Here is a 22775-nt window from a genome sequence, read left to right as displayed (position 1 = left end):
TTGCAAGACTTTAAAAATCATATTTTGAAATTTTTCTAAGTTTAATTCCCTGCAGAGAATGTATGCTCGCTATTTATATTAAGATAACAGTTTGGTTTGCCAATTGTTAGATTCTTTGCTTTTTTTTTTTTTTTTAATGAGACTGTTTTATCCTGTCTCCCAGGCTGGAGTGTGGTCGTGTGATCATGGCTCACTGCAGACTTGAATCTGGGCTCAAGTGATTTTCCCACTTCAGCTTCCCAAGTAATTGGAACCATAGATTTGTACCACCACAGCCAACTAATTTTTAAATTATTTGTAGAGATGAGGTATTGCTTGTTGTCTAGGCTGGTCTCAAACTTCTGGGCTCAAGCAGTGCTCCTGCCTCAGCTTCCCAAACTGCTGAGGTTATAGACGTGAGCCACTGCTCCTGGCTACGTTTTTCTTTTCTTCTTCTTTTTTCTTTTTTTTGAGATGGAATTTCACTCTTGTCTCCCAGGCTGGAGTGCAATAGCTCAATCTCAGCTCACTGCAACCTCTGCTTCCCAGGTTCAAGCCATTCTTCTGCCACAGCCTCCCAAGTAACTGGGATTACAGGCATGCGCCACCACACCCAGCTAATTTTTGTATTTTTAGTAGAGATGGGGTTTCACCATGTTAGCCAGGCTGGTCTCAAACTCATGACCTCAGGTGATCTACCTGCCTCGACCTCCCAAAGTGCTGGGATTACAGGTGTACGCCCAGCCCTGGCTTGATTTTTCTTAATATCTGTGGTTTGAGTTAATACTTGCCCTATGTGATGTTGATGTATTTTACTGGATCATTAACCGAGGCTTAAAGAAGTTAATTCCCATTAGCTCTGTGCCCCCTGGATTTTAAAAGTGCATGAATGTGCATGCGTGTATGTATAAATGTTCTTATGTTCTAGTATATTCTATCTCAGTGATAGAGCAGTCTTAAGAGTGGTCTTTTCCATTTACTTATAGGTTAAGGACCAAAAAAACTTGTGTCATCCCCTGTTGGGGAAAAGTTGCATTTTGGCTATTGTTTTCTCTGTAGTGCTGCCATTAGTGCAATGATTTTAGGTGCTCAACTTTTGATCAATGAGAGAAAGAAATATGGTTGAGACATCTGAAAGCTGGATGTATTTTATACCTTCCTATCTGAGGATGTGGCCTTGCCTTTGGTAGGGCAGAGTTATTTGTAAAAATTCCTTTAAATAGAAACATGTAAAGGTGTTACTGATGGTTAACAAAACCTATGAATATAATAGAATCTAATCCCTATTAGGGACCAGTATTTGAGCTGGTGTGGAACCAGTATTGAACTTTTCAGTGTCACCTACCTGTACTCCTTGAAGGGACCCAGAGCCCAGGCAAAGCTCTGCTGAGGCTGGGTGTGGTGGCTCATGCTTATAATCCTGTCACTTCAGGAGGCAGAGGCTGGCAGATCACCTGAGGGTCAGGAGTTTTAAGACCAGCCTGGCCAACACAGTGAAACCCGTTCTCTATAAAAAATACAAAAATTAGCTGGGTGTGGTGGTGCATGTCTGTAATCCCAGCTACTTGGGAGGCTGAGGCAAAAGAATAGCTTGAACCTGGGAGGCGGAGGTTGCAGTGAGCCAAGATCATGCCACTGTGTTCCAGCATGGGCCACGGAGCAAGACTCCGTTTCAAAATATAAAAATTTTAAAAAGCTCTGCTGAAATGCTGCAGTTAATTTTGCCATTTTCCATCAGCTTTATTCTTCTAAATTGCTATAATCTTGCCTTCATATTATGGGTCTCAAATTTAAGCAGGTATCAGAATGCCCAAGGGAACAAATTGCTGTGGCTCCAAGCCCAGAATTAGATTATTCAGATCTGGAGTTGGGCTGGGGAATTTGCATTTCTGACACATACCCAAGTTTGTTGATGCTGTTTGTCAGGGGTCTGCACTTGTCTAAACGTCTGATGTGATTTATTTCTAACAATGTCTTTTGTTGTTTCGTTTTTATGAGACGGGGTCTTGCTCTGTTGCCTAGGCTGGAGTACAGTGGCACAATCTTGGCTCACTGCAACCTCCGCCTTCTGGGTTCAAGTGATTCTCCTGCCTCAGCGTCCCAAGTAGCTGGGACTATAGGCGTACCCCACCACAACCCGCTAATTTTTGTATTTTTAGTAGGAACAGGTTTCACCATGTTGGCCAGGATGGTTTCAGTCTCTTGACCTTGTGATCCACCCACCTCAGCCTCTCAAAGTGCTGGGATTATAGGTATGTGCCACCTCGCCCAGCCTATTATCTTTTTTAAAAAGTCATTATTTTGACTGAGGCCAACCCTTGGAACATATTTCTGTTTGATAGCAAATAAGTCAAACGTTCCCTAACAAAAGATGATGTGCCATTTATGATTTTATGACTTCCTGTTGTTTTTATTTAGAGTGCTTGTGGGTAATTTTTCAAAATGACATTTAAAAATCAAGATATGAATAATTTTTATTTTTATTTAGGCCAGGCATGGTGGCTCACACCTGTAATTCAAGCACTTTGGGAGGCTGAACTGGGCAGATCGCTTGAGATAAGGAGTTCAAGACTAGCCTGGCTAACAGGGAGAAACCCCATTTCTACTAAGAATACAAAAATTCGCTGGGCATGGTGGCGCATGTCTATAGTCCCAGCTCCTTAGGAGGTTACAGCAGGTGAATCGCTTGAACCTGGGAGGTGGAGGTTGCAGTGAGCTGAGGAGGTTGTAGTGAGCTGAGATTGCTCACTGAACTCCAGCCTGGGCAACAGAGCAAGATTCTGTCTCAAAATACTTATATATATTTTTCTTTGAAGTGTTTCTACTTTTAAATGTAATATATAGTATTACAACAAGTGAACAAAATGATACAAAGAAGTATAGTGGGAAAGGAGGTAGAGATGGGGAAAAATACTTCCTCTAGCCTCTTAGGTTAATTGTTGGAGCTTGGGAATTCAACTGACACAAGATAGATTTACAGGAGAAAAGATTTATTTCAAGTACACATGAGAGCTTCATAGAAAAGAAGTGAAAACCTAAGGAAACAGACTTGAGAGTTCATATGCCATTTTAATAAAGGGTAATGTGTTAGTATGTTCTCATGCTGCTAATAAAGACATACCCAAGACTGAGTATTTTATAAAGAAAAGAGGTTTAATGGACTTACTATTCCACATGGCTGGGGAGGCCTCACAGTCATGGCAGAAGGCAAAGGAGGAGCAAAGGCCTGCATTACATGGTGGCAGGCAAGAGAGTGTGTCCAGGGGAGCTGCCCCCTGTAAAACCATCAGATCTCAAGAGACTTATTCACCATCACGAGAACAGTATGGGAAAATCCTGCCCCAGTGATTCAGTTACCTCCCACTGGGTCTATCCCATGACACATGGGGATTATGGGAGCTGCAATTCAAGATGAGATTTGGGTGGGGTGACAGCCAAACCATATCAGGTAATAAATAGTGGAGAGGCGACAAGACTAAAGAAAAGAGGTTTGGGCTTCAAGGGGTGGTAAATTGCAGGAAGGTAAATATATGGGGCAAACTAATGGAAGATAAGGGTTGTTTTAGTAAGATTTGTTTATGCAGACCCAGATCAAAGGTGCCATCTCTAGTAATTTAAGAGTCTCTGGTGATCAAGGGTAGTTCTCTCCTTGGTAGGAGAAGGGTGGGAGAGAACCACCTTCACAAAGGAAAATGTATACAGAAACGGAGGAGGTAGAGAGTTACTGTGTATACTGTTTCTTCATTACCTTCCTCTCAAAAGAATACTTATACCAAAGTGGCCTGATTTAGGGCAACATTCTGATCCTCTTCAGTGAAATCCTTGATATTTTTCCTTCCTTCTCTCCAGGTAAACAATGTTAACATCCTGGTATGCTTCCCCCAATTCCATTATACTAACTCTATATTGTGGGTTAAAGATTTTCACTTTGATCAGAAATATCTGAAACATACCTGTTATACTAGATGTATTCTGACTGTAAAATCCTGGTCAGTGTTAAATCTTTAATGGTGCTACGGGATTAAAGGATTTTAATATAAATGTCTGGGAAGAATCTGCATTTGAGGAAGGTAAGCAGTGCAGGTAGGTGGATTTAGACTAGAAGAAGTCATTTGTTCTCATTTCATTGCTGTTCCTATGACATGCTTCTTTTTTTTTTTTTTGAGACAGAGTCTTGCTCTGTTGCCAGGCACCAGGCTGGAGTGCAGTGGCACAATCTTCTTGGCTCACTGCAACCTCTACCTCCTGGGTTCAAGCAATTCTACTGCCTCAGCCTCCCAAGTAGCTGGGACTACAGGCTTGTGCCACCATGCCTAGCTAATTTTTGTATTTTTTTTAGTAGAGACAGAATTTCACCGTGTTGGCCGGGATGGTCTCAATCTCTTTTTATTTTATTTATTTTTTTTTTTTTGAGACGGAGTTTCACTTTTGTTACCCAGGCTGGAGTGCAATGGCGTGATCTCGGCTCACCGCAACCTCCGCCTCCTGGGTTCAGGCAATTCTCCTGCCTCAGCCTCCTGAGTAGCTGGGATTATAGACATGCGCCACCATGCCCAGCTACTTTTTTGTATTTTTAGTAGAGACGGGGTTTCACCATGTTGACCAGGATGGTCTTGATCTCTTGACCTCATGATCCACCTGCCTCGGACTCCCAAAGTGCTGGGATTATAGGCTTGAGCCACCGCGCCCGGCCACGTGCTTGTTTCTTAAAGTAGAACATGTAGCAGGTCATGACGTCAGGGAAGAAAACTTTTTCTCTACCTTATGTTTAGTGGTTGGGGCAAATTAAATTAATAAAAGATAGATAAGTGAGAGAAAGGCTGTAAGAATTTGGACTTTATTTACCATCATAATAGGGGAGGTAAAGGGGGATGAAGGGCACTTAAGAGAAATCAAATGACTTTCAGAAAAGATAAATGAACACTTAATAGATGAGAAATATGAAGGTTTTATGACAGTGTCTGTTTAGGTGGTTACTTCTCTTCCTGTGATGAGAGTCAGTCTTCTAATTGCTAGAAACTTCTGGGAGATTTATGACAATTGGGTCCTTTTGAGAGGCTCTTCTTTTAAACAGATTAAGGGAGTTCACAAAAAAAGCCTATTCTCAAATGATTTCGACACATGCACACAAACACACTCACTCTCTTAAGCCACAGTTAAGTATTATGCCAGCAAGATGTAAGTTGTGCATTTCTTTCTTTTTCTCCGAGTAGACTATTTGAAGTTATTTATATCAGGACTTGTTGTGCAAGTAACTGAAAACTCAACATAATCTAGGTTATGTAGTTGAAAGTATGGAGAGAGAGTAGGCTTTATTTAGAGTTGCTTGATCCTGTAGATCAGGGAACCTAATTTCTTAATCTATTCTACCTTTTGTAATTTTAATTTCAACCAAGGTTGGTTCCCTTTTTGGCCTTAAGACCAGTCATCAGTTGGGGCTACATTCCAAGCAAGAGTCCCGCAGTTTGCAGTGATGGGACCATTTAAACAGTTATTGTGGCAAAGGACAGAGTAGGATGATTGGCCTAAGGTAACCAGGGTTGGGTATGGAGTCAGCTTCCCTGTAGGAAGAGATACACAAAGTCCGAGCACTCCTGGGAACAGGGAAGGAGCGGAATAACTGTTGTGTAAATCATTAGCAGTGTCTTCTAAGATACCATCTGTAACCATAAGTGTCTATGTTTTATAGTATAATAGTGTCTTTTAAATGAATCAGATTCCCAGTTAAAGACCTGTTCTAGATTTTCTATGGGGTTGACCTCGTATAGTATCTTCTTTTTCCTCAGTTACAAACTTTTAAACTTGTCTGAGGTTATAAGGTGAATTCAGTTGTTCACTGTCAATGTAGATATTTGTCATATATTTAGGGATTTAAATTACACGATTCAGAACCACTTTGAGGAAATCTCCAGGGAATATCAGTTGTTTCATTTATAATTTCTGAAAGCTTCACTGTTTTCCAGGTGTGCACTTAATTCATGTGATGAAGGGAACAGTATTTCCATGAGTGGTTTGGTTAATTTTTTTCCCTCCTAGGCTTAGCACTGCGTATCATGCTTACAGTGTTTTTGTGGCTGCTTTAGGCAAATCATCTAGAAATATATCCTTGAAGTAAACGTGGATTAAAACCACCCCAAGAGGATTCAATAAAATACAATTTTTCACAAAAAAGTAAATAATTTAGATTGGGGCTTTCACTGATAACCTATTAATTGTAAACATTTCTACACTGCATTTTGGCTATTTTTTGATGCTAGTTTTCAGATGTACATTGTTATTTCATTTATCTTTGTCAAAATAGTAACTTTAAATAAATTTTTGTTGAAAATGCTAACAGAAAAAAATGAAATAGTTTTAAAGAAGCCACAACTGGCCAAGTATAGTGGCTCATGCCTGTAATCCTAGCACTTTGGGAGGCCGAGGCGGGTGGATCACCTGAGGTCAGGAGTTTGAGACCAGTCTGACCAAGACAGAGAAACACCATCTCTACTAAGAAAATACAAAATTAGTTGGACGTGGTGGCACATGTCTATAATCCCAGCTACTCAGGAGGCTGAGGCAGAGAATCACTTGAACCTGGGGGGCGGAGGTTGCAGTGAGCCGAGCTCATACCATTGCACTCCAGCCTGGGCGATAAGAGCGAAACTCCGTCTCTTAAAAAAAAGAAGCCAGAGGCCGGGCGCGGTGGCTCAAGCCTGTAATCCCAGCACTTTGGGAGGCCGAGGCGGGTGGATCACGAGGTCGAGAGATCGAGACCATCCTGGTCAACATGGTGAAACCCCGTCTCTACTAAAGGTGCAAAAAATTAGCTGGGCATGGTGGCGTGTGCCTGTAATCCCAGCTACTCAGGAGGCTGAGGCAGGAGAATTGCCTGAGCCCAGGAGGCGGAGGTTGCGGTGAGCCGAGATCGCGCCATTGCACTCCAGCCTGGGTAACAAGAGCGAAACTCCGTCTCAAAAAAAAAAAAAAAAGAAGCCAGAATTGCACAATCCTGATACAACTATATTATTATTATTTGAATATACATGAGGTATAAAAATAGTATATGTAAATGCTTTGCAATTTTTATTTTTAGAAATGAAAAATATAACAAAGAGGAGTATTCATATTCTCTCCACTTAGAATTACCCCTCTCAGCATGTTGACATCTTTGTTTATAGTAATCCTTTGTAAAAGCAGCAGAGCACTGTTGTAAAACAGGTAAACGTACATGAGGATTTCAAAAAGTTTGTGAAAAAATGGAATTTAAAGATAAAATTTAAGAATACATTTTAAATTTATTTCCCAACATAAGCTCCTCATCAGGTTCAAGACACTTTTATAAATGATGATCTCTGCTGTTTAGTTCATCCCTAAAGAACTGAGGGTACTAGAAATTTTGCCATGTCAATTCAGTCTCTTTTACATTATTAACTAAAGAAAAATAGGTGCTTTTTAAAGATCTTTTACGATTAGAAAACAGAAGTCAGAAGAAGCCAAATGAGGACTGTATAGTGGATACCTAATGACTTCCCATAGAACCTTACAAAATTGGCCTTGTTTGATGAGGAGTGAACAGAAACCATGGTAGGAAATGACTTTGATAATGCTTTCCCTGGCATTTTTCTGCAAAAACTTGGGATAACTTCCTCAAATAATAAGCAGAACTTGTATTGTTTAGCCCCTACAAAACATCAGCAAGCAAAATGCCTAGAACAGCCCAGAAAACTGTTACCATGACCTTTGCTCTTGACTGGTCCACTTTTGCTTTTGGTAACCATTGCTTTGATAGTGCTTTATCTTCAGGATGATATTGATAAAGCCATGTTTGGGCTCCCATTACAGTTCTTTGAAGGAAATGCTTTAGTTGATCCCTCATTTAAATTTCTACTGATAGCTGTACTCTTGTCTGCAGCTAATAAGGGTGCAACAGTTTTGTCACCCATCAAGTGAAAAGTTAATTTGACTTTAATTTACAGTTAGAATTGTGTAAACTGGACCAATTGTTGAGATGCCTGTGGTGTTGACTATTGTTTCTGCTGTTAATCATTAGTTCTCTTCAATTAGGGAAAGAAAGATTAATTTTTCCTGAAAAATTGATGTGGATGGTCTGCTGCTATAGGCTTCATCTTCTGCATGATCTCATCCCTTGTTAGAACAAGTTATCCATTTGTAAACTGCTGATTTCCTAGGAACATTGACCCCATAAAGTTTTCATAAAGCATCAGTTATTTCATTATTCTTCTATCCTGGGCTTCATTATAAATTTGATGTTTTGTCTTCAATTTTAGCAGAACTCATGTTGCTCTGATAGGGGCTTTTTTTAAACTGATGTCTTATCCTTCGTAGTGCCTCTGACTAGATCCTGTTCAGACGTGGTATAGCAAATTAGTACAAGTTTATTGTGGTGCCAGAAATTTTGAATCCATGCATAGTTTTTTCACAACACATTTTCCATGAACTTTTTGAAGACCCTTCATATATTATAAGAAGAAAGTTAAAAATATCTCCTGCATCTACTACTCAGAAATAACCACTGTTAACATTAAGTCTGTTCTCAAGTCTAGGCATTATTGAGGGTTTTGACGACAGGTCTTGAAAATTTCTATGGCTACCTTTTACTGGGTAGAGATTAGGCATGTGTAGTTGACTGCATGGTTAATCCCTCCACCCAAAAAGCCACAATTTTAAAGTGTATATTCACTAGCATTTAGTATATTCATAGTGTTGTAAAATGACCACCACTATCTAGTTTGAAAACATTTCATCACCACCAGAAGAAAACCTCGTATCTCTTAGCAGTCTCTCCTGTTTTCCCAGACACTGCAACCATTAATATACTTTTTGTCTCTGTGGACTTGTCAGTTCTGGACATTTTATATAAATGGAATCATATGACCTTTATGATTTGCCTCTTTCACTTAGAGGGTCATCCACATTGTAGCATGTGTCAGTACTTCATTTCCTTGTGTATTGGTCCATTCTTGCACTGCTGTAAAGAAATAACTGTTGAGACTGGGTAATTTATAAAGAAAAGAAGTTGTTTTTGTTTTTGAGATGGAGTCTTGCTCTGTTGCCCAGGCTAGAGTGCAGTGGCATGATCTCGGCTCACTGCAACCTCTGCCTCCTGGGTTCAAGCAGTTCTTCTGTCTCAGCCTCCCAAGTACCTGGGATTATAGGCACCCCCGACTGTGCTCAGCAAATTTTTGTATTTTTAGTAGGGATGAGGTTTCACTATGTTGGCCAGGCTGATCTCGAACTCCTGTTCTCATGATCCACCCGCCTTGTCCTCCCAAAGTGCTGGGATTACAGGCATAAGCCACTGTGTGCCCAGCCAAGAAAAGAGATTTAATTGGCTCATAGTTCTGCAGCCTGTACAGGAAGCATGATGATGGTACTTGCTCAGCATCTGGGTGGCTTCAGGAAATTTAAAATTGTGGCAGAACAGGAAGTGAGGCGTCTTACATGGTGGAGCAGGAGCAAGAGAGAGAGAAGGGGGAGGTGCTACACACTTTTAAACAACTAGATCTCAGGACAAGTCAGTCACTATCATGAGAACAGCACCCAGGGGAAAACACCCTCATGATCCAGTCACCTCTTACCAGGCTCCACCTCCAACACTGAAGATTCCAATTCCAATTCAACATGACATTTGAGTGGGGACACATATCCAGAGCATATCACTTTGTGTAGCTGAATAGTATTCCCTTACATGGATATACCACATTAATTATTGGTTTATTGACTGATTGACAGGATCCTTCTCTTGCCCAGGCTGGAGTGCAGTGGTGCCATCATAGCTCACTGTAGGCCTTGAATTCCTGGGCTCCAGTGATCTTCCCACCTCAGCCTCCTGAGTAGCTGGGATTATAGGTGTGTGCCACCACACCTGGTTAATTTTTTTTGTTGTTTTTTAGCAGAGACAGGGTTTTTGCTATGTTGCCCAGACTGGCCTTGAACTCCTGGGCTCAAGCAGTCCTACTGCCTTGGCCTTCCAAAGTTGTAGGATTACAAGTGTGAGTTTAGAGACATATGATTTCTTACTCGACTCTAAGTATTTTATTTCTATTATCATTTGTTCTTTGGTTTGTTAATTATTTAGAAGTATATTTTAAAATTTCCAAGCTTGGTGTGTGTCAGTTTCACACACATGTGTTTGAAAATTGGACGTGTACCCTAATTTTGGAGTTGTTTTTTCACTGTCTGTCTATATATGCTTGCTAAGTTTTGATCCGCTGGGTTACTGAGAAAAATGTGGGTTTCTCCGTCTAATTCTATTTTTGGTTAATATGTTAGGCACAGAGCTGTTGTTTCTTTGTGGTGAATTGAATCTTCATCAATCTTTATAATTATACTTAATAATGCTTTTTTGTGGCTGGGCATGGGGGCTCACGCCTGTAGTCCCAGCACTTTGGGAGACCGAGGTGGGTGGATCACGAGGTCAAGAGATCGAGAGCATCCTGGCCAACATGGTGAAACCCCGTCTCTACTAAAAGTACAAAAATGGTGGTGCGTGCCTGTAGTCCCAGCTACTCAGGAGGCTGAGGCAGGAGAATTGCTTGAACCTGGGAGGCGGAGGTTGCAATGAGCTGAGATCGCGCCACTGCACTCCAGCCTGGCACCTGGCGACGGAGCGAGACTCTGTCTCGAAAAAAAAAATACATGAAATAATAATAATAATGCTTTTTGCATTATATTTTGTCTCGTAAGAGAGCTATGTCAGAGTACTTTTTTTTTTTTTTTTTCGAGATGGAGTTTCACTCTTGTTGCCCAGGCTGGAGTGCAATGGTGCGATCTCGGCTCACCACAACCTCCGCCTCCTGGGTTCAGGCAATTCTCCTGTCTCAGCCTCCTGAGTAGCTGGGATTACAAGCACACACCACCATGCCCAGCTAATTTTTAGTATTTTTAGTAGAGACGGGGTTTCACCATGTTGACCAGGATGGTCTCGATCTCTTGACCTTGTGATCTACCCGCCTCGGCCTCCCAAAGTACTGGGATTACAGGCTTGAGCCATCACGCCCGGCCCCAGAGTGCTTTTTAAAAAAAAAACTTTTTAATATGGTATATGTTTTTTTATTTTTGTGAGGTTTTTTAACCATAAATGTAAGCAAAAAAGCTTATAATTGGATTTCATTTACTTTTAAATTTAATTCAATTTATTTTAGTAGCAGTTTTAGTCTGTTATGTTTGTTGTAGTTACTAGTATCTTTATTTTTTTTTAATTTTTAACTTTAAAAAAAATACAGAATGCTTCACAAATTTGTGTGTCATCCTTGTGCAGGGGCCATGCTAACCTTCTCTGTATTGTTCCAATTTTAGTGTATGTGCTGTCAAAGCGAGCACAGTTACTAGTATCTTTGGATTTATTTCTGCCTAATTATTTGCTGATTCCTCTTCCTGGTTTCACTTACACATTAAAAAAAACCTTAGAATAGAGATGGTGTCTCACCATGTTGTTCAGACTGGTCTGAAACACCTGGGCTCAAGTTATTCTCCTGCCATGTCCTCCCAAAGTGCTGGGATTGCAGGTGTGAGCCACCATGCCTGGCCCCACCTTGCCCGTTCTGTTTTACTTTTATGTTGCTTGGGATTCTAAAATTCCATTTTATCTTCTCCTTTTGCCTCCCCCCCACCCCCAATCCTATCTCATCACACACAGTAGTATGGAAGTTAGCCACTTTTTTTTAAAAATGTGTTTACTTGTCACATCAAAGTCAAAAGCCTATCAGTATCTTCTCAGTTATCCCATAAAATACTAGGACCTAAAGACACCTAAAATCAGGTTACATTTCTTTTCTTTTCTTTTTTTTTGAGATGGAGTTTCGCTCTTGTTACCCAGGCTGGAGTGCAATGGCGCGATCTTGGCTCACTGCAACCTCTGCCTCCTGGGTTCAAGCAATTCTCCTGCCTCAGCCTCCTGAGTAGCTGGGATTACAGGCACGTGCCACCATGCCCAGCTAATTTTTTTGTATCTTTAGTAGAGACAGGGTTTCACCATGTTGACCAGGATGGTCTCGATCTCTTGACCTCGTGATCCACCTGCCTCAGCCTCCCAAAGTGCTGGGATTACAGGCTTGAGCCACCGCGCCCGGCACATTTCTTTACTATTGTCTAGTATTATATAGTTGTATCATTTTTACCTCTCAGATTTCCATTCTGTGGGTCAGTGTTTAGATTTGTCCATATCCACACTAGTTTCTTTGCTATTCATTCCTTCCTGTGTATTTTTAAAAAGTTTTTTAATTTAGAGGTCTGTTAGGTTGTTTGAAAATGTCTGTATTTCACCCTTGTTCTTGAATGATAATTTTTCTAGGTATACAGTTTGTTTGTTTGAGACAGAGTTTTGCTCTTGTTGCCCAGGCTATAGTGCAATGGTGGGATCTTGGCTCACTGTAGCCTCTGCCTCCTGGGTTCAAGTGATTCTCCTGCCTCAGCCTTCCGAGTAACTGGGATTATGGGTGCCCACCACCACACCCAGCTAATTTTTTGTATTTTTAGTAGAGACAGGGTTTTACCATGTTGGCCAAGCTGGTCTCAAACTCCTGACCTCAGGTGATCCACCTGCCTCGGCCTCCCTAAGTGCTGGGAGGCAGGCATGAGCCACCATACCCGGCAAAGGCCTAACTTTCCTTCCTCATTCTTTTCATCTTGTTTCTTTGTTTCATCATCCCATTTTTGAGTTTTTTTTTTCTTTCCTTCCAGTCTCCTTTTGTGTAGCCTGATGCAATGACTGTGTGTGGTTCTGATGCCTTGGTAGGTTATACTGTAGGTAGGATGATACTGTTCAGCTAGTAGATGGTAAAAGTCAGATACCATGTTTTTAGAATATCCCAGTTCTAGATAAGAATACCTAATTGGGTGATATATTTTATTATCCCAGATTGTTTGGGGGATGTGATGGATTACTGAAAAATGCCCAGTTTCATGTGTGGCTCTTAGAGTATTTATTTTAGTAAGTTAGAGGCTTATGCGTTCACTTTTCTCTTGTTTAACTCGGGACTCCTCAGCAACCCTTTCAAAACAGTATTCCCTCATCCGAGAAAGGAAAATGTAAGGACACCCATTAAGTTTTCTTCTCTCCAGATCTGGGATTATTTTTAAAAGTTTGCAAGAGTTTTGTTGACTTACCAAATAGGTTTCTCGAAGATGGAGAGTGAGGGTAGGAACTTGGCCTGGCTCACCTCTCAGATTCATAGCAACAGGCAAGTTCAGTAGCATAGTTTCAGCCCACCATTATAGTATTTTTTTTTCCTGAATTATTATAAGTCTTAGTCCTTACTTCCAGATAATCTTCATTATCTGTTTTAATTACTGCACAGTATTCTATGTTAGTGATATACTATTGTGCAATGATGATCTTTTATTGTTTTTTAGTTTTTCTATAACATAAATCTGCAGAGATTTTTTTTCAACTGTATTATTTTGCTTCTGTTGCATTATTTCTTAGATTGAATTTCTAGGAGTGCAATTGCTACGTTAAAGAGTGTAACAAATATCTCTGAGCCTTGTTTCATATTGCTTTTTTTTTCCATTTTTAAGGTTATATCAACTTAGAGTCTCTCTAGAATTGAATGAGTGTACTAATTTTACTGTAGCTTCAGTAGTAGTTGATGCTAGTTTCTTTTTCTTAAGAAAAAAAGCTGTAGGATAATCTTAAAGTTGCTTACGTATTATTTTATTCTTACAAAATATCTTTTATTCTTATAGCATTTCCTAGGGATTAGTTCACTACTTTGTTTTCATCTGTGAGTTGTAGGTGCTTACACATGCCCACTTGATGACCTTGATGTTTTCTTATACATGGAAGCAAATACTTTTATAAAAGAAAATATTAACCTTTATCTTTTTACATTTTGTGAAGCTTTTCTTAAACAGATGTTTCATCTTTTAAAAATGAGGTTTATTCAAAATTTTAAAGTTTAATATATTGAATTTCTTTTGGTTGGTTTAAATTGAGAAAGTTATTTTATAAATATTCTTCTTTTTGCTAACTTTCTGCAATTTGATTTTAATTCCTTATTCCTTGCATAGTTTGCTTTTGGTATGTGAAAGTGTGCTCTCTCAGTGGATACAGTTTATCTCAACCTCATTGAATGCTTTAAATCAAAAGAATGAACTCATTCTGTTATATTAAACTTCTGTGTATAATTGTCTGCTTAATTATTTGTAATGCCTAGTAAGGATACACTTCATTCTTTTTTTTAGATGTTCTTTCACAATTTCATTTAAATTTTAGTTGTTTTGTTTTATAAAAGAATTCCTATTGAACAGTCTTGAGGAATAAATTGCTATTGATATTAGATCTAGTTTTCTCTTTTCATAGTTTACTCCTTGTTTGTTTGTTTGTTTGTTTGATTGATTGATTGATTTATGAGACTGAGTCTTGCTCTGTTACCCAGGCTGGAGTGCAGTGACAGGATCTTGGCTCACTGCAACCTCTGCCTCCCGGGTCCAAGCAATTTTCCTGGTTCAGCCTTCCAAGTAGCTGGGACTACCGGCACACTCTACTACGCCTGGCTAATTTTGTATTTTTGGTAGAGATGGAGTTTCACCATGTTGGCCAGGCTGGTCTAGAATTCCTAACCTCAAGTGATCCACCTACCTCTGCCTCCCAAAATTCTGGGATTACAGGCATGAGCCACCACAGTGACCCAATTCTTGTAGTTTTTTAATCGGCTGAATTTAACTTTCAAATTCTTAAGTGTTCCAGTAGGCAATTACCTTTATAAAGGTCCTATGTAATCAAGACTTCATTTCTAAATATTTTGTGTATGTTTTTGCTAATGTAAATGAGATCTGTTTTTCATTATGATTTCTTGCTGTTTGTTACTGGTAAGAATTTAGTGAAACAAAGTACTTAAGAGGATGTTTTTAAATTATGAGATTTTGATGAACTTTTAGTTTTAAGAAATACAATTTTTTAGTTTCTTAGAACTAACTTTTTGAGATTCCTAAGGTGGGTCCTTGGTTTAGGCAACATCATACAACTATCACAGGTTTTGCACATTGAACATTATTTAGTAATGTTTAGGGAGAACATTTTAAATGTTTAGGAAAAATATAAATAAAATATAGAATATTGTTAGGGACATATATATCATCAGCACTATATAGAGTACATATAGAACTCTAAAGTCCTAATGAACAGAATTTTACATCTCAGTAACTAGAAACTCGTTAATAGTTGTGACTGAATAACTTATGGATAGCAAATTATTTAACTGAAAATAATAAAATTTAAACGGTAGGAAATATTTGCTTTATGATTTCTATCTTTACCCATTATTTATAGAATTTTGTTACTTTGTTCTGTTTTCCAGGTGGAAAACCATGAATTCCTTGTAAAACCTTCATTTGATCCTAATCTCAGTGAATTAAGAGAAATAATGAATGACTTGGAAAAGAAGATGCAGTCAACATTAATAAGTGCAGCCAGAGATCTTGGTAAGAATGGGTCACTGGAGGTTGGAATAATTCTTTTGTCTATGCAGTGTCTGTCTGTACTGGTGCCAGAATTATTTTATAAGCTCCCTGTCCCCAAGGTGATGATTCCACATTCCTGTCAGGCAGAAACCACCCAACAAGTCCTTGTATGGTGTCATTTAAACAAGCCCTATTTAAATGTCACCTCCACTAATAACAGGATATTCCTAGGAGAATCACCAAACCCGATAATCCTAGGAGTCTGCATTAATTTGGCTTTGGGGTTTTCAAGCACTTCATTTATGTCAATTTTTTGAAAAAGACTATCTTCCATACCAGCTTATTAATTCCCTATGGGTTCACACTTTTTTTCCCCCCTGGATTTTCAACAAACATGTGTAAAGTGCTCAGTACAAAGAAGTTTAGAAATCCAGAATGAGGGCCAGGCGCAGTGGCTCACCCCTGTAATCCCAGCACTTTGGGAGGCTGAGGCAGGCAGATTGCCTGAGCTCAGGAGTTCAAGATCAGCCTGGGCGACACAGTGAAACCCCATCTCTACTAAAGTACAAAAAATTAGCAAGGCGTGGCGGCGTGTGCTTGTATTCCCAGCTACCTGGGAGGCTGAGGCAGGAGAATTGCTTGAACCTGGGAGGTGGAGGCAGGAGAAATTGCTTGAACCTGGGAGCTGAGATTGCCCCACTGCACTCCAGCCTGGATGACAGAGCAAGACTTTGTCTCAAAAAAAAAAAAAAAGAAATCCAGAACAAAACAGTGTATTTAAGCAGTAATAATTAAACTTCCTGATGAAAGTTATGGATCCTCTTCCCCAGAAATAGACCCATACCTACATATATTTTAAAATTGCAAATAGTTTCTGTAGAGAGTCCAAACATGGGCTAGATCCCTGATTATAAGAACCTTAGCATTAAAGTCCACCTTCCTCATTTCATAGCTAAGGAGACTGAGGCTCAGAGAGTTTATGTGTCTGGAGTTAAAAGTTATTATGTGTTTTTTTTTCTTTTCTTTTTTTTTTAGAGATGGAGCTTCGCTCTTGTTACTTAGGCTGGAGTGCAATGGCGCGATCTCAGCTCACTGCAACCTCCTCCTCCTGGGTTCAGGCAATTCTTCTGCCTCAGCCTCCTGAGTAGCTGGGATTACAGGCACGCGCCGCCATGCCCAGCTAATTTTTTGTACTTTTAGTAGAGACGGGGTTTCACCATGTTGATCAGGATGGTCTCGATCTCTTGACCTCGTGATCCACCCGCCTCGGCCTCCCATAGTGCTGGGATTACAGGCTTGAGCCACCGCGCCCGGCCCCAATTATGTGTTTTCTTAATAATTTTTGACTTACTAGAAAGTTAAAGTACCTACAGTTTTCTGTGTTTCACCATATGTTAACTTGGTTGGCTGGAAATTTTTCTGCTGATAATGGGTTTTGTGAAGGAAGAATCCTGTTAAGACTGCATCATTGGGCTAGGCATGGTGGCTCACACCTGTAGTAATCCTAGCACTTTGAGCAGCCAAGGTGGGCAAACTGCTTGAGTCTAGGAGTTTGAGACCAGCCTGGGCAACACGATGAAACCCTGCCTGTACAAAAAATACAAAAATTAGCCAGGCATGGTGACACTCACCTGTAGTTCCAGCTACTCAGGAGGCTGAGGTGGGAGGATTACTTGAGCCAGAGAAGTTGAGGATGCAATGAGCCATAATTGTACCACTGCATGCCAGCCTGGATGACAGAGTGAAATTCTGTTTCAAAATAAGAAAAAAGAATGCATCATTGGCCAGGCACAGTGGCTCATGCCTATAATCTCAACACTTTAGGAGGATCACTTGTGCTCAGGAGTTCAAGACTAGCTTATGCAACATAGACCACATTTCTACGAAAAATTAAAAGAAAAAAAATTTGCCAGGTGTGGTGATGCATACCTATGGTCCCAACTACTTGGGAGGCTGAGGTGAAAGGATTGTTTTACCTTGGGAAGTTGAGGCTGCAGTGAGCCATGATAGCACCACTGCACTCCATCCAGCCTGGGGGACAGAGTGAGAGTGACACCTTGTCTTTTAAATTAAAAAAAAAAAATAAATCATAGTATACATTAAATTATTGCCTGTTGATATATTTTGTTGAGTGCTAATGAGAAAGTTAATGGCAACCCCATTTTTTACAGTGTAAGTTTAATTTCATTTTAGAGTCAAGTAAGTTTGTTTTATTAAAAAGTATGTTGAACGCAACATAAATAGCACTCAAATTCAGACAGAAACACTGTAATGGTAGTATAAGAAGCATTAGGATGGGAATTGGGAAACATGAGTTCTAGTTTCAATGTGGAAACTTTTTCCTGAAGCTCTTTACAAAATCATTCAATTTCCCTGGTTTTCAGCACATTCTTCTGTAGCATTAACATGTTGGATTCATTGCTTTGATTCTTAGACCTCCATGTCATCAGAAATACTGTTGAGGATATGAGCCCCATTTAAAATAAATTGTGATCCTCATGGCAGCCTAGGTTTGCATGTGTTAAATAAACAGTATTCTATGAATACCATTGTCTTTCATGTTTAGTGATGTTGCTGTTAACTCTGCAGTGAATTGCATATATAAGCACCAAACTACATTACACACTCATGAACATGGTTTTTTGTTTTGAAAACGTTAATCACTGATTGATTACAGTCTTCATTGTGGAACTACTCTTTCCCTTTGAATGTTTTGAGAGCTTCCTTTGTTCAGTCTGATTTTATTTCTGGATGGGTCTCTACTTTCCCTTTCCTTGATAGTCAAGTGAGATCCATCTTTAGTTGTTTGCTGCTACTAACATTTGTTAGCCACGCTTCATCAAATAAATTTGTAGATACTCTTTCTCTTAGTTTGTGGTCTAGAGATCGTATAGATGAATGAAATTATTAAGAGAGTACGTATTTATAAAAACTCAAAATTCTTGGTGTAGAAAGTCTAGCTGATTGTGAACCCAAAATATCCGAGACAGGTCTCAACTAATTTAAAAAGTTTATTTTGCCAAGATTAAGGACGCATCCATGACACAGCCTCAGGAGGTCCTGACTACAGGTGCCCAAGGTGGTCTGGGCACAGCTTGCTTTTACAGGTATTGATCGACTTACAACCTATGCAACTACGACCATTCGACTTTAGGACCACAATCACTAGCCACGACTGCTCCGCGTCTGGCAGCGCAAATGTTGCCCAGCTAGGCGTACGACAGTGCGGACCAGCTTCTGGCAGCACTACCATCTCCGCGTGCACCATTTCAACTGTACGAATACTGTACTCAGGACCAAATCGTGTTACGACTGTTCTGCGGTCCCGACTGTGGTCATTAGTCAAGCACTGCCTGTATACATTTTAGGGAGTCATGAGATATCAATCAACGTGTAACATGTACATTGATTCTGTCCGGAAGGGCAGGACAACTTGAAGCAAGGGGCTTTCAGGTAGTAAGTACAAGAGAGACAAAAGGTTACATTCTTTTGAGTCCTTGATCAGCCTTTCACTGAATAAACAACTTAGTCTGGCTCAGTGAATCTGCACTTTTACATAAACAATAGGACAGAGAAAGCAATCAGAAATGCATTTGGTGAGCAGAGGGATGACTTTCTGTCCCACACCTGTGAAGATAAGCTATTAGTTTATATTGCCAGGGTGAAATTCAGCAGAATTGTTTGAGAGTGAACATCTGGAGCCCCACAAGGAATTTCCTTATGGGCAAATTGTGAGGAAGGTATGTAGCTTTTTTATCTTAGTAGCTCTCTTACTTAGGAATAAGATGAGAGGCAGGGGGTTGTCTGGCATAGTTCCCAGCTTGACTTTTCCCTCAACTTACTGATTTTGGGGTCCCAAGATTTATTTTCTGTTCATGTGATCAGTCAGATCGTTTGCTTTGTGAAGTTTCCTACACTTAACAGAAAATATGTGCACTAGTTTTCCTAGAGTGTCATTGTCAGAGTCTCAAGATTTTGTTTGGAAATTGTATTTAGTCACGTTAATTATACTCTATAAAGTTTCAAAGAAATAACTTTGGCTAAGAAAATAATTCTCATGCATAAATCCTCGGGGTGGGGTTACACCTGAATCCATCCTCATGTGTTCACAACAACTGGGGCAATGTGTTGGCCAGTGCTGGTGCTCTGCAGCCTTGGATGGGTTTACCCAGAAAGCAGCTTTCAAATCAGAAACATTCATAAGGGAGTTGAAGATTTTATAGATAAATATCTGTAATTGATGTAGTTTTCAAGTAAGTAGTAGTTGAGTCTTTTATGGTTAGATAATAATAATTGCAAGTATGTTCTCATATAATAACAATATGCTTTTCACTATTTTAGTAATTTTAGAGTTACTTTGAAAAATGTCTTTAGGTGTTTATAGAATACTTTTTCTTTTCTTCTTGATCATCAAGGCTTGGACCCTGGCAAACAGATTAAACTGGATTCCAGTGCACAGTTCGGATATTACTTTCGTGTAACCTGTAAGGAAGAAAAAGTCCTTCGTAACAATAAAAACTTTACTACTGTAGATATCCAGAAGAATGGTGTTAAATTTACCAACAGGTTTGCAAGTCGTTATTACATATTTAACCCTTTATTTTAATTCCGTGAATGCTCTAACATGATGTGAATGTTCTATGGTAAGGAAGTTTTGCTAATGAAGTCATCAGGTAAGAGTTAAGCTTTCTTTTCTTCCAAGTAGTAGTCAGCTGTCCCAACATCATTTGTTAAATAATCTTCTGTTCCCCATTGATTGAAGTGGTACTTTGGGTCTATTTTAAAGACCCTTTTTTTTTTGTCTGCACAAAGTATGTTGTATCGCTTTTTCTATGTAACCATATCTATTAGAGCTAGGTCCCCCTCATGTCTCTGCTTTAGTTATTTTCACATATTTTATCTTTTCTTTCTTTCTTCTTTTTTTTTTGTTTTTTTTTTTTCCTGAGACAGAGTCCTGCCGTATCGCCCAGGCTGGAGTGCAGTGGTGCAGTCTTGGCTCACTGCAACCTCCACCTCCTGGATTCAAGGGACTCTCATGCTTCAGCCTCCTGAGTAGCTGGAATTATAGGCATGTACCACCATGTCTGGCTCATTTTTGTATTTTCAGTAGAGATAGGTTTTCACCATGTTGGACAGGCTGGTCTTGAACTGCTGGCCTCAAGTGATCCACCTGCCTCAGCCTCCCAAAGTGCTGAGATTAAAGGTGTGAGCTACCGTGCCTGACATGTTTTATTTTTCTAAAAAAACTTTACTATCATTTATCAAGTTAAAAAATTGTTCTGGCATTTCAGTTGGATGTTTAAATTAGTTTAGGGAAATATGAGGTCATTTACTAGATTACAGCTTTTTAAAAATCATGTTTCAAGGCCGGGCGCGGTGGCTCAAGCCTGTAATCCCAGCACTTTGGGAGGCCGAGGCGGGTGGATCACGAGGTCGAGAGATCGAGACCAACCTGGTCAACAGGGTGAAACCCCGTCTCTACTAAAAATACCAAAAATTAGCTGGGCATGGTGGCGCGTGCCTGTAATCCCAGCTACTCAGGAGGCTGAGGCAGGAGAATTGCCTGAACCCAGGAGGCGGAGGTTGCGGTGAGCCGAGATCGCGCCATTGCACTCCAGCCTGGGTAACAAGAGCGAAACTCCGTCTCAAAAAAAAAAAAAAAAAAAAAAAAAAAATCATGTTTCATGTTGAAACAAATCTTAACAGTTTTTTCCTTCCATTTTTCTGGCTAATCTCAGGAAGTCCCTGAAACAAATTATTGATAAGTAAAGGAATTACTTTAAAATTTATTTTAAATTTTTTAAGTTAAAATCTTCTGTGACTTACGGTAGGGGGAGGCTAAAGCCTTTCTCCTTCTGTATCATTCTGAAACCTATGTCCTGCCCTACTGCCTCCCCTCCTGAGTTTTTGCAGAACTTCACAGGTAGCTTTTATATATATGATCCCCTATCATCTGTTTATTTAACAAGTACTTTTATTATATGCAGACATTCTAGGTGTTCAGACACCCTAATAATAGGTTTGTTCCTTATAACAACTCTCAGTAAAGAGGGTATGTATATTTCTCATTTCATAGGTGAAGAAGTAGACTGCTAGGGTGCCTAAACTTAGATCTTCTGTTGCCAAATCTAGATGGGTTGTTTTTCCAGCACACTAGAATCCTCCTGGTTCAAGAAATGGATATATTTCAGCTTGGATAAGATAGAAATTTCAGGGTGTTCTAATCATCTTCAAGTTTTTCGTGGGTTAGTTATAACATATATAAAAGAAATTGGACTGAATGGCCACATGATGCCAAAAGTGAAAAAGTCGTTCACTGATTATGACCTGCAGACTCTGGTTCCGGCCTGTCTCAGCTTTTTTATAAAAGTGGTCTTTTATAAAAGTGGTCTCACTTTTATAATGTCTTTGCCTTTTGCATTTCTTTAATTCTTTTTGCCTGTTTCATAGTAGTCTGTTTGTGCTGCTGCTTGTCTGTGTACTCTTTTTGAGCTATACATGTCTGCTGTGCCATTGAGTGATTCCATTAAGGCCACAGTTATCATCTTGATGAACTGATTTTCTCCCACTACTGATAATTACTTCTCTCTTTTTTTTCTCCTTTACATCACCTCTTTTTGTTCTTAATTTCAATCCCTTCCTTGATGCCAGTGAATATTTTTTCTTATTCTCATCTTAGTATTTTTTATTTTAACTTCTTTTTTTGGAGACATGGTTTGGCTCTGTTGCCCAGGCTGGAATGCAGTGGACCAGTTTCGGCTTACTGCAGCCTCCACCTCCTGGGCTCAAGCCATCTTCCCACCTCAGCCTCCCAAGTAGCTGGGACTACAGGTGTGCCCCAGTACTTTGTATTTTTAGTAGAGATGGGGTTTCCCTATGTTGCCCAGGCTGGTCTTGAACTCTTGGGCTCAAACAGCCTACCTGCCTTGGCCTCCCGAAGTGCTGGGATTGCAGGTGTGATGCTATGCCTGGCCTAACCTCTAATTTTAATTTTCTCTTCAAATTGCTTGATAAGATTTAGTTTTCAAACATTTTCCTGGCCAGGCATGGAGCTTATGCCTATAATCCCAGCATTTTGGGAGGCGGAGGTGGGTGGATTACTTGAGGTCAAGAGTTTGAGACCAGCCCAGCCAACGTGGCAAAATCCTGTCTCTACTAAAAATACAAAAATTAGTTGGGCATGTTGGTGCGTGCCTGTAATCTTAGCTACTGTGGAGACTGAGGCACCAAAATCACTTGAACCATGGAAGCGGAGGTTGCAGTGAGCCAAGATTACGCCACTTCACTCCATCCTGAGCAACCGAGTGAGACTCTCTCAAAAAAACAAACAAATGAAACAATTTTTCTGTCTTGTCTTGTCCTGTCCTGTCCAACGGCTCTGTCACCCAGGC

At 39.9% G+C, this 22775-nt stretch overlaps 1 protein-coding gene and 1 non-coding gene across 2 annotated transcripts in view; one reads left to right on the top strand and one right to left on the bottom strand.

Annotated features, from left to right (window-relative positions):
* The window catches only part of MSH2 (mutS homolog 2), a 95034-nt gene that overhangs the window by 59403 nt on the left and 12856 nt on the right, over positions 1-22775 (top strand). Inside the window, exons 9-10 of the mRNA XM_039478500.2 lie at positions 15282-15405; positions 19800-19950. Coding sequence (XP_039334434.1) covers positions 15282-15405; positions 19800-19950 — 275 coding nt within the window. The remainder of the gene's footprint in view (positions 1-15281; positions 15406-19799; positions 19951-22775) is intronic.
* Positions 11198-11304, bottom strand: LOC120361927 (U6 spliceosomal RNA). Its single transcript, XR_005577962.1, has one exon. It is a non-coding gene; the product is annotated as a U6 spliceosomal RNA (small nuclear RNA).

The sequence above is a fragment of the Saimiri boliviensis genome, chromosome 1 (genome assembly GCF_048565385.1).
Source record: "Saimiri boliviensis isolate mSaiBol1 chromosome 1, mSaiBol1.pri, whole genome shotgun sequence".
Lineage (NCBI taxonomy): Eukaryota > Metazoa > Chordata > Mammalia > Primates > Cebidae > Saimiri > Saimiri boliviensis.
The sequence above is the reverse complement of the archived record's forward strand: the minus strand, read 5'-3'. Positions and strand labels throughout refer to the sequence as shown.